Below are 12,378 nucleotides of genomic sequence, written 5' to 3'. Positions count from 1 at the left end.
GGCGTTGCAGTTTTCAGTGCATCTCATCGATTTGCTGAGCATACTTCTCAGGTGTAATGGTTCTGCCAGGATTCAAAAAGCTGTAGTGGATCAGACGAGCAGCGGACCACCAAACAGTGACCAGACCTTTCCTGGTGCCAGTCTGGCTTTGTGAAGAGCTTTGAAAGTCCAAATACAAGCTGGTCGCTGCCAGCTGTCATATAAAATCCACTTTTCGTTGCACATCACAGTCCGATCAAGAAATGGTTCACTGTTGTTACATAGAATAAGAGAAGACAACACTTCAAAAGGATGATTTTTTTGATTTGTGGTCAGCTCATGAGTCACCCACTTATCATGCTTTTTCACCTTTCAATTTGCTTTGAAGGTCAAATGACCATAGAATGGTCAACGTTGAGTTCTTTGGCAACTTCTCATGTAGTTGTACGGAGAAGGCAATGGCACCCCACTCCAGTACTCGTGCCTGGAAAATCCCATGGACAGAGGAACTTGGTAGGCTGCAGTCCATGGGGTCTCTGAGGGTCAGACATGACTGGGCAACTTCACTTTCACTTTTCACTTTCATGCATTGCAGAAGGAAATGGCAACCCACTCCAGTGTTCTTGCCTGGAGAATCCCAGGGACGGCGGACCCTGGTGGGCTGCTGTCTATGGGGTTGCACAGAATCGGACACGACTGAAGAGACTTAGCAGCAGCAGCAGCAGCATGTAGTTGTAAAGAGGATCAGCTTCAGTGACCCTCTTAATTGGTCACTATCAACTTCGGATGGCTGGCCACTCCGCCCCTCATCTTCAAGGCTCTCATCTCTTTTGCAAAATTTCTCAAATCACGACTGCCCTGTATGTTCGTTAGCAATTCCTGGGCCAAATGCGTTGTTGATGTTACAAGTTGTCTCTAATGCCTTACAACCCCTTTTGAACTTGAATAAGAAAACTGATTGAATTTTCTATTTGTTAATCATCATTTCCATAGTTTAAATATAAAATACACAGCAAGTAATAAGTCATTAGCAAAAAAATAATAATAAAGTGAGAAAGGTGCATTAAAATGACGTACAACATAACCACAATTCATTAAGAATCTATTCCAATACCAAACAGCAAAGTTCAACAATACAAACTGCAATTACTTTTGCACCAACCTAATAACTTCTTTCTAAGGAAATGCTTTCATCTGATCAACTTCCAATGAAGAACTGAAAAATCCCAACACTGTTACTAATATTTCTAATACAGATGTATTTGAAATTCTTGTTTTCTGAATTTTTCACCGCAAGAGTCAGCTCTAACATGAATGGCATGTAAAAAGAGCGAGAAGAATACAAAACATAGCTAATATTTATATTATCAAAAAGAGTATAGTGCACATAAAAGGAAATGTACTACAAGGTCAGTCTCAAATAGTATCTGAATAAAAATTTTTAATATTTTTAAAAAATATTAAACAAATAGATCAAACTTTTTAGTACAACAGTCATGGGTGAAATAAGTAGCAACCTATGTACAGAGCAAAGAGCAGGATCAGTAAGTGATGAAACTGGCAAGTACACAGGTCAAAAGTTTGAGGTGATTAATACTTTTTAAGGGAGCTATAATAATTAATCATAACAACAGCAGTAATAAGAGTAACTGAATGGGTGAAATCTAAAGAACAGTAAGCTATACAACAACAGTCTCAGTCATAGAACCATGCAGAACATTCTTTCCTCAATTATAGCAATCTATCCCTCTCCTATACCCTTCATGGCTCTAAACACCCCCTTGGCACATTCATACACAGTCTAATACTATTATTAAAGTATAGTATCAAAGCTCATTAAAACTCCTATTTAACTGAAGCTTTTACAACTCAAGCAAGCATTTGTTAAGAGAATCAAACTTATGATCCTATTTAATCAAGCCACATTAAAAAAATGTTACATATATGCTAAAGAAAACTGGATGTATCCTGGCTTATCTGTATCCCTGGTGCCCAGTACAGCACCACCTGGTGCTAAGTAGCTCCTTGACAATATCTTCTCAAATCTGTTGGAGGTTTCATAAATAAAAGAACTTGAGCTACTGATGAATAAATTATTTTCTGAGGCAGGGCAATAAGTTAAAAACTTTCTCAATTACTTCATTTCTCCTTACCTGAATTTCCAGGAAGTATTAGCTGTTTGACAATAGGAGGTCGCACTGGGGTTGAGGACGGAGAATTGAAACCACTACTGTATGGGCTACTGGCATTTGGACTGTAAGGACTTGTATAACTGACGGAGTTGAAAGGATTATTATACAAATTCTGCCTCTTGAGAGCTGCATTAATGACAAGAGAAAAAATCAAATTGAACAAAAGGCTAGTAACATTTCAAAAAATTTCCTGTTAGGCAATTCAGTAATTCATTATCTCAATTTAAATACAGAAACATTTCTACGGGGGGTTGTATATCACATTAATAATCCCAACAAAATATCTCCACTATCTTAAATTTGGTTACGCAAATAAAACAGGAGCCACATCAAACAAAAATATTTTAAGATGTTACAGAAAAACCCATATGAACTTTATGGCTAACCCAATAATACCACAGGAAGAATATCTCCTCAATAAATTATTAACTACTAAATTAAGTTACTTCTGTCTTGTTAGGAAGTTTACTCCCACTGTTGAATAGCCTTTAAAAATAAAATGAATATAAAAGCAATTTTTGTCTTCTCATTTTTTGAATACATATTGCTAGTAACAACAAAAAACTATGAAATAATGAGGTCTGGATTCCTAAGTTTGGATTTTAGAAGAAATAAAACAATATTGACTATTTAGTGAAAGTGAAGTTGCTCAGTTGTGTCTGACTCTTTTCGACCCTGTGGACTGTAGCCTACCAGGCTCCTCTGTCCATGGGATTTTCCAGGCAAGAATATTGGAGTGGGTTGCCATTTCCTTCTCCAGGAGATCTTCCCTACCCAAAGACTGAACCCAGGCCTCCCACATTGTAGGCAGAAGCTTTAGCTTTACCATCTGAGCCACCAAGGAAGTCCATTGACTATTCAGGCCGTATTCAAGTCAAACATGCAAGAATTCTTAAAAAAAAAAAAAAAAAAAAGTTCTCCCCACTCCTATATTCTGGGCCAAAGAGAATACTCTGCTAGAAAAAGGTAAAACATCTGTGCTATGTGTATAAAATATAAAAGTAGTATGAAAGATCTCAAGCGCAATTATATGGAAGAAAAATTAATACTTAAAATATTTTGGGAGGCACTTTCCTTGTGGTCCCGTGGTTAAGAAGCCACCTCGCAATGCAGGGTACTCAGGTTTGATCCCTGGTCTGGGAAGATTTCACATGCTGCCGAGCAACTAAGCCCACACGCCGCAACTACTGAGCCCACATACAACAACTGGAGAATCTGTGCCGCAACGAAAGATCCCACATGATTCAAGAAGGATCCCGTGTGCTGCAACTGAGACCCAACGCAGCCAGCTAAATAAATACATATATAAAAGCATTTTTTTCTTTCCTCCACTCTATTCTAAAATCTACCATTTATTCATGTTTATGACCATTACCAAAGTATGATGTAGAATACATACACAGATGTGACATGGTACTTTTTCTCAACAGGCCTATCTCCAAGTAGTGCAGGGAGAAAAAACAATGATTTCAAGGCAAAATGAAATGAGTAGTATCAAAAAAGTGCAAAGAGGCTAATGGAAATGAGGAGATGGGAGTAATTCATTACAACCAACAGAAAATAGGTAAGGCTTTTTGGAAGAAGAGGCAGTGGAGCAATCTTAAATGGATGAGTAGTAATTTGATAGGACACTCGTACTGAGCAAAGTATATGGTTTCATCTGTGCTTATAACAAACTAAAGCTGTGTCGTGAAAATGCATACTGTGTTTAGGGAATAACAGTGAGTAATCTAGAAAGGTAAAGTACACGGTGAGGGACAAAACAAGAAAAACCAGCTGGGGCCGGGTCACAGGAGGCCTGGAATGCCATGCTTAGGAGTTTGAAATGTGTCCAGTAGCAATTATAACACCATTAGGGACTTTGAGCAAGAGTACTGTGATCTAATCAGCACAGGAAAAATAAATGGTCAAAATCCTAATGTTAAATGGATTAGACTGAACTCTAATAAAGGTGACCAAAAAAGGGAAGAAAGGGATAATTAAAAACTAGAAAGGATTACTAAAGGAAAAAAAAAAAAAAAAAGATGGTTCTGAAGTTTCTGGTTTGTTTACAGGCAGAGCACCGGTTTTGAGAGGAGGCAAACATGTTTTCTGTTAAGTTGGATAGTACAGTAAGCTGGCCAGTAGTTTTACACATATTCACCACGAGACAAGACATCATTAAACACACTGAGTATGAAGTACATAGCCTGATCTCAATATATCAACCTGAGCAGAAATAGGGGTGTTCGTTCCTTCCTCTTCACTCTGATTTCCTTTGAAGCATATTCTCTATTTGGTTATTTATTTAATTACCATCACTGCAAATTCTCAACTCAAATTTTAACTTTCTTTTTCCTGAGAAATTTCAATCGTACTCACAACATTAGTTATATTACCCAAATCCCCATTACTTATATCTCTAAGCCTACGTTTTCATGGGCTTCAGTCTCATATACACTGCCCACTTAATGTCTCCCCTGAAGGTATGGCAAATGTACCCCAAAACCAACTCATTCTTTTCTCATTTTCATTCTCAAAACTAATTCATGTCCAAATCCAAACTCATTCTTTCTGAGCTAAAACAAATTTTAGCTGCTGTCCTTATCTCAGAACGGTAAAAACATTCACCCTATCACACTAGCTGGAAACAAAGAAATCAATGCCGATACTTTCTTCTCCCCCATTTCCTCATATTTGGCTTATTCCTTTTTCCTTTCACACCTTTTCATCTTGACTATGACCCCTTCCCCCAACGCACACTGCTCAGCTATCATCATCAACCCTCCTCAAAACCATCCTATGCTCACTTTCGGCCTTCTCCACTCTAATATAGTCTGGGATGACAAAATGTTCTAGAGACAGAGGCGACGGCACTGTGAATGTACTTAATGCCACTGAACTGTACATTTAAAAATAGTTAAAGTGGGGAATTTTATGTTAAATAAGTCTTACCACCCAAAAAAAAAAAAAAAGATGGGCAGAGAACAGAGAAGGGAGACCTTAAAGACTGAAAACTAGGGAGTGTTTAAGACAGGGTAAAAAAGATAATGCATTATCATTAAAAAATAAATAAACAAGAAAAGAATGCCTTAGGAACACATGGTAGTCCACTCAAGAGAAGCTGAGTGTGAAGGAGCAGAAACTGTTGTTCTGGAATACAACAGCTAAGTTTCTAGGAAGATGTGCCTTATCAAAAAATACATTTAAAAAAAAAATCTTCCCTCCAACCTGGGAAAAGAGAGGTTTAGGACTATAAGCTTCAAACTTGAAACAGCCAAATTACTTTTCCTTTAAATATATACAGTTATAGCTACTGCTCTGTGCACACAGCTGTAAGATCTAAGCATTGTTATGCAGATCCAGTACTTGATTACACCTAGTTTCAGTTCAAGAGTAACATCTTCTCTTACATGCTCCTACTATCTTTAATAATTTTGTCATAATAAAGCAAAAAGCTAGTCACTCCAATTGCTACTTCTGAAGTGTAACCGCTTTGGTGTTCTCCACTATGTCTATCCCATACATTATTTTATTATAATAACCATTGCTCACTACAGACAAACTACACTTTACTATATGCCAGTTTAACTGTGTACATTCCCCATGCCTCCCCTGACCACTTGCAGCTTACACCCTGAAAAAAAGAGCATGTACTTCAACAATAAAGCCAAAAAAAGTACTCTTAAGGACATAGCTGCCAAGCAAACAAAAAGTGAAAAACAAAAACCTATTCCAAATTAGTAATCATGCATCAATCTTTTACTACATGAGTTTTCCTGAAACCTATTACTTTTTTTGGTCTTCTGTTTTTGTTTTTTGGCCATGCCATGTGAATTGCAGGATCTCAGTTTCCTGAACGGGAACTGAGCCCAGGCACCAGCAGCAAAAGCACTGAGGATCGACCACTAGACATCCAGGGAATTCCTGGAAACTGATATTCTTAACAGAATGACAGTAATTCCAAGAGAGAGTCAATAATATTTTTCCTATATTTCCAACACACCAGTATGCTACATTAAATGCCATAAATAGTGACACATATATTTTATTAGCTTTGTGACTGCTATTAAACAACAGGGCATAAAAGCAATTTAAAACCTAAAATGCCAAATAAAAAAACAAAGCAAACAAAAAGACAACAGGCATGAATGCATTTACTAATCACTACCATGAGCCAGAAAAACATGCAAGGCTCTTTCATAAAACATTATCATTTAATCCTTAAATAACACTTATAAGGTTTCATCATCCTTATAAGAAAACTGAGCTCAACGGAGTTGAGTTAACTCACAGGGTCACAAGCAACTAAGCGACAGAGTGAGAAGGAGATCTCTAAGGTTCTCCCTCTGATTCTTTCTATCACATCAGAATTTCCCTGAGGCTGGTGAGATGATTTCAGATGATACCAGACAAAACATTTTTTAAAATAACCATTTGTTTTAGCTTACATTAGAAAAAAAAAAACTTGCCATAAAATCCATTATTTCACAGATATTTTTTAGCATGAAGCTAAATAAATAGAGATTTTTTTAAAAAAGAACTTATTAAGTAAATAACAGAACAGGGTTATGTGCATATGGCAAAACCTCACAACAGCATGCACAATGTGATCTGAAAAACACCACCAAGCAAGGAACTGCCTTCCTAAAAATATACCATTCAACATTTATCTGTTTTTTGATTAAAGAAAGCAAAGGGGTGAATTTACAAGAAAAATTACAGACATACCTGACATAGTTTGATCAAGTTTGTGGATAAGAGACTTTTTAGCACATTCAACATCAGGACTTGGGTAATCCAAAACTTGCCTGCACCAAACTAAAGGACTAACCGATTTCTGCATTGGTGTAAGTTTTTTCTTTGGTGATGAATATAGCCTAGGAGAAAACAAAAAACAAAAAAGACTAATGTTAGTTACTAAACACAAGGTTATAAAATAAGGGATCTTTTGAACAGATTTAAATTGGGGGATGAGAAGTAAAAAATGATGGAGTATTTTTAAATCACCCACATCTACTTTCTACACAGAAAGAAAATATTATAACCATCAAATCTCAACTATTAAGTCAACTCAAAGGCGGCCAACTGTCCAGTCCTAAAGTCTGTCTTATTTTTCTTTTACTCTCATTCAAAAACTATGAGGAAACATGTTTTTACATTAGTTTATTCTGTTCTTGTAGTTCTTAACTCCCTAACATAACCATATCATTAGGTCTTGTCTAGAAGGCAGACAAATACCTTCCTTGCTTTCCAATTCCCAGTTCCCTTCCTACCACAAACCTCACGAAAATTTATCATTAGCAATTCATTCCTTTTACTTAAGCAGCAGCCCTCTATAGCCCTCTTTTCAAATGATGGTACATTAGAAAAAAGCAATAATGAAAAAAATCCTTAATAACAATATGATCCAATTTACTACATTACTTCGGTTTCAGTAAAGCAGAAAGAAGACATATTTTATAAGTTCCTAGAGAACGTATATAAAAACAAAAAGGTTCAAGAAGACAGGAGACTTTAATTTCCTAAGTAAGTAAGTAAGTGTTAGTCATTCAGCCATGCCCAACTCTTTGGGACCCCATGGACTACGGCCCACCAGGCTCCTCTGTCCATGAGATTTTCCAGGCAAGGATACTGGAGTGGGTTGCCATTTCCTTCTCCAGGGGATCTTCCCGACCCAGGGATTGAACCCAGGTCTCCTGCACTGCAGGCAGATTCTTTACCGACTGAGCTACAAGGGAGGCCTACTTGATTGGTTTTTCCTCAAATGAGTTCAGATCATATCAACTGATGTTCATTTCAAATGTGACTCTACAGGAAAAATGTGAAGTTAACTGGACTCTAACCAGAGTGGTTTCCAAATTAAGACACTTTAGGTGAAATTTATGATGTAAACAAAATTATTATATTTCCAATGGATGTGATGTAAAATCAGCTCCTTTCTTGGGTCCTACTGACACATGGAGGATGGGGAAAGGGAGACAAAGGGCCCCATCTCCCACTGCTTCCTTGTCTTGTTGATGCTGGATAGAGGTGAAAGTTCAGCTCTCTTGCTGGGCCTCTATGACTTAATTTTAACAGAAACAGGGTAATGAAGTAATACTTTTCAAGTTTTATTGACAAGTGAAAACTTGATAATCTCAACCTACTGTAAATTATATTAGCCATCAATAAATTGGCTGTGTCCATCAAAACGCAGTCCCCCTTGATTAAACTATGTATTATTATTTTTTTAATTTTTATTTTTACTTTATTTTGCTTTACAATACTGTATTGGTTCTACCATACATTGATATGAACCAGCCACGGGTGTACATGAGTTCCCAATCCTGAACCCCCCTGCCCACCTCCCACCCCATATCATCTCTCCGGATCATCCCCGTGTAAACTATGTAAGAAATTCAAAAGTATCAGAGTGAAAAAAAATGTTTTCAGTATGCCAACAGTTATTTTAAAGAAGTCTATGTATTTGTAAGAAATGAGCAAAGGAGATAATACGTATAATTACTGCAAGCACTTTTGTTTGGGGTTTTCTTTAAAATTTAGGGTTAGGGAAACACTTGGTTTTGCTAAAGAGGCATTCAGTTACATGCTACATACAATACAGCTTATATGTCCTCTGGCAGGTTTAAAAGTACTGTGAAATGTCAACCAAAGGTTCCCTGACTGAAAAATAATTTGGTGCCAATATCATATGAGCCAAAATGTTTTATTTTTAGGAATCATTTTAGTGATGGGACACTGAAATAAGAGAACAGAGTGGCAGAAAATAGTTTGCACACACAAGGGTTACTGAATCAGTGTCCCCCTTTTCATCACTCGAGGAATAGACAGTTTGCTACATTACCTTTTATCTGTTACCAGAAGGCAAGAGCATTCTCTATTGCCACTAAGGGGATTAAATATAGGATCTGAAGGGAAAGAAGTAGTTTATACATGTAGCATCAGCAGGACTTGGTGACAGATTAATGATGAGGGTAGGAAATAAAAAAGATGGAGAAATCCAAAACTGTTCTACAGTTTTTAGCTTTTTGTGACTGAAAGTATTACAGTGCCACTAACAAAAACAGGAAAGCTACCATTCGTGTGGTATAGGGGAGACCATGTTTTAATAGATTCTGAATTATTGATGCTTTATTCATTTAGTTTATGGTAGTTTCTATATTTTTAAGATGCTAAAAGAACCTTACAACTTTTTTTAAAAATACAACTTTTTCAAGATATAATTTACATACCACAAAATCAACCTGTGTAATCTCTGTACTATAGAACCCATTGTATAATTTGATAAATTTAGTATTTAGTTATTCCAACCACCATCATCATGTAATTTTAGAATTAATTTATATCACCCTAAAAAGAAACCCCTTTTCTGTTTCTACCTCAAGCCCTAGGCATTAACTAATGTGCTTTCAGCTCCATGTCCTTTTCTAGACATTTCATATAAATGAAATCATTCAATGTTTTGTGTGTATGGTTTCCTTCATGTGAATTACCAAAGTCTGAAAGAAAGAGTGAGCACTGCTAAAAACCAAAGTCTGAAAGAAAGAGTGAGCACTGCTACCAATACTAAAAGAACTGTAAGGAATATCACGAACAACGTTATGCCAACAAAGGAGGTATGACAGATAAATTTCTAGAAAGATACAAGTTATCAACTGGGACTCAAGAAAAAATTGAGACTCTGAAGAGATTATAAAAAGAAATTGAATTAGTAATGAGGAATCTCCCTGCAAAGAAAAGTCCAGGCCCGATGCCTTCACTTATTTATCAATACTAAGGAAAAATGCCAATCCTATACAAAATCTTTCAGAAAACAGATCTAATAGTGAAAGACTGAATGCTTCTCTGAAGACTGGGAACACAGTTAAGGATGTACAGTATTATCATCTCTATCCAGTGTGGTACTGGAGTATCTAGCCAGTGCAATATGGCAAGAAAAAGAAATTCAAGGCATCCATATGGGAAAGAAAAAGTAAAACTGTCTTTATTCACAGACAATATGATCCTGTACATAAAAAATCCTTTGTAGAATCTACTGAAAGCAAACAAAATCAACTAGATTTAGCAAGGTCATAGGATATAAAATCAACAGCTCTCCCTCCACAAAAAAATTGTACTTCTATGTATCGAAGAATTCAAACATGAAATAAAAATTCCATTCACAACAGCATCAAAAAGAATACTTCGGAATAAATTTAACAAATGAACTGCAAGAGTTGTACACTGAAAACAATAAAACATTGCTGAGAGAAACTAAAGAAGCCCTAAATAAATGGGACAGATGCATCATCATGTTCACAGACTCAACATTAACATGTCAATTCTTCCAAACTGATCAACAGAATACAACCCCTAAAATATATCATCAGACATTTTTACAGAAATGGACAGCCTGATTCTAAAAGTTACATGAAAATGTAAAGATACAGAATGGCCAAAAGGATTCTGAAAAAGAAAAGTCCTTTTTTTAAAAAAAATTTCAAAATCTCTGATCTTGCTCCCTTCCAATTCATTCCATATACTGCAGGTGAACTGTTTCCTAAAATATGAATCTGACTATTAATACTACTCTACTAAAAATTCTATGCCAGTTTTTAAAAATATCTATCTATAGGCTGCACTGGGTCTTTTTTGCTGTGCATGCACATTCTCTAGTTGCAGTGAGTGGGAGTTTCTCTTTGTTGTGGTGCAAGGACTTTCTCTGTGGTGGTTTCTCTTACTTTGGAGCATGGGTTCTAGGAACATGGACTTCAGTAGTTGTGGTTCATGGGCTCAGTTGCTCGGCAGCATGTGGGATCCTCCTGGACCAGGTATCAAGCCCGTGTCCCCTGCACTGGCAGGCAGATTCCTAACCCCTGAACCACCAGGGAAGTCACTATGCCAGTTTCCTTTTGCCTTACAGTCTTTTCCAAAACACAGCTCCCATGACCCTTGAGACACAGCAATGATCTAACTGTTGTAGTACTTTTTTTTTTTAAGCTACATTTCTCACCCTCCTCCATCACTCCAATCTAAATAACAGCCATATGGTACTAATTTCTAGTCTTGAAAGCCCAATACTTTTGCTTTTAGGTCATCTGTATATGCTGTTCCCCTTGCTCAATTCCACTTTGGGCTTACTTTACCCTTCCCTTGTCCAACTTCAGCCAGCCCACTACTACTTTCTACTGAATCTCAGCTTAAATGTCACTTCTTAAAGGGAACCTTCCTTAAGTATCTTTCATAAGACTATATTAGGTGCCCCTCTATGTACTACATGGTGAAGAAAGGTGTTTTAACAAAGCATCTTTGCATCTACTTAGACATGGCCCACCAAAAAGAAAATTCCACCTCTAACCATCTTTGAATTACAAGAAACTTACTTTATTCATTTTTATCCTGTCTGAAGTTTCTGAGTTGGTATTTCTAAGTTGAAGAGAGACCTGTAAAAAACTGTTAGCAGCAATAAAAACATTAAACATGGATAAACCTCAGAAATACTAAACTAAGTTAAAGAAGTCAGCCACAAAAGACCACAAACTGCATGACACCATTCATATGGAATGTCTAAAATAGGCAAAAGTATGAGATGGAAAGTAGATTAGAGGTTGCCTAGGGATAGGAGAGAGGGTGGGGAAAGAGAAATGGGTAATGACTGCTAATGGGTATAAGAATTCTTTGGGGAATACTGAAAATATTCTAATCCAAGATTATGGCCATGGTTGTACTATTCTGTAAACATACTGGAAATAATACTACAAACAGGTGAATTTTATGTAAATTCTATCTTAGTAAAGGTATTAAAAAATCTGTTAGAAATAATTGGCCTTTCAAGATACTGCATTTTCCCTTAAGAGTAATCAATACAAAGGAATTAAACACCATTAAATGTAATTTATATATATTGCTAAAAGAGCTCTAATAAAGATAAAAGAATATGAATACTAACAATATAAATATTAAGAAACTGATCATTACAAATCATATTTTGACCCATATATCACACATGCCTGTATACTATGACTTGTGATTTTTTTTTTAAAAATCTAAGAATATAACTATTTTTGGAAGAGTAAAAATTTTAGTAATATATTTAAAAATATATATTATGGTCACTATACAAAAAATATCTACATGACCCAGATAACCATGAGGCTATGATCACTCACCTAGAGCCAGACATCCTGGAATGCAAAGTCAAGTGGCTTGGAAGCATCACTACGAACAAAAAGAATGGAGGTGATGG

At 36.3% G+C, this 12,378-nt stretch overlaps 1 protein-coding gene across 3 annotated transcripts in view; it reads right to left on the bottom strand.

Moving 5' to 3' along the window:
- The window catches only part of SLAIN2 (SLAIN motif family member 2), a 75,144-nt gene that overhangs the window by 36,923 nt on the left and 25,843 nt on the right, over positions 1 to 12,378 (bottom strand). For all 3 annotated transcript variants that reach the window (XM_015096491.3, XM_015096492.3, XM_027970983.2), the window contains exons 2-3: positions 6,882 to 7,030; positions 2,133 to 2,297 (exon numbers count right to left, since the gene is read on the bottom strand). In XM_015096491.3, the coding sequence (XP_014951977.1) occupies positions 2,133 to 2,297; positions 6,882 to 7,030 (314 nt within the window). The remainder of the gene's footprint in view (positions 1 to 2,132; positions 2,298 to 6,881; positions 7,031 to 12,378) is intronic.

The sequence above is a fragment of the Ovis aries genome, chromosome 6 (assembly GCF_016772045.2).
Source record: "Ovis aries strain OAR_USU_Benz2616 breed Rambouillet chromosome 6, ARS-UI_Ramb_v3.0, whole genome shotgun sequence".
Classification (NCBI taxonomy): Eukaryota; Metazoa; Chordata; class Mammalia; order Artiodactyla; family Bovidae; genus Ovis; species Ovis aries.
The sequence above is the reverse complement of the archived record's forward strand: the minus strand, read 5'-3'. Positions and strand labels throughout refer to the sequence as shown.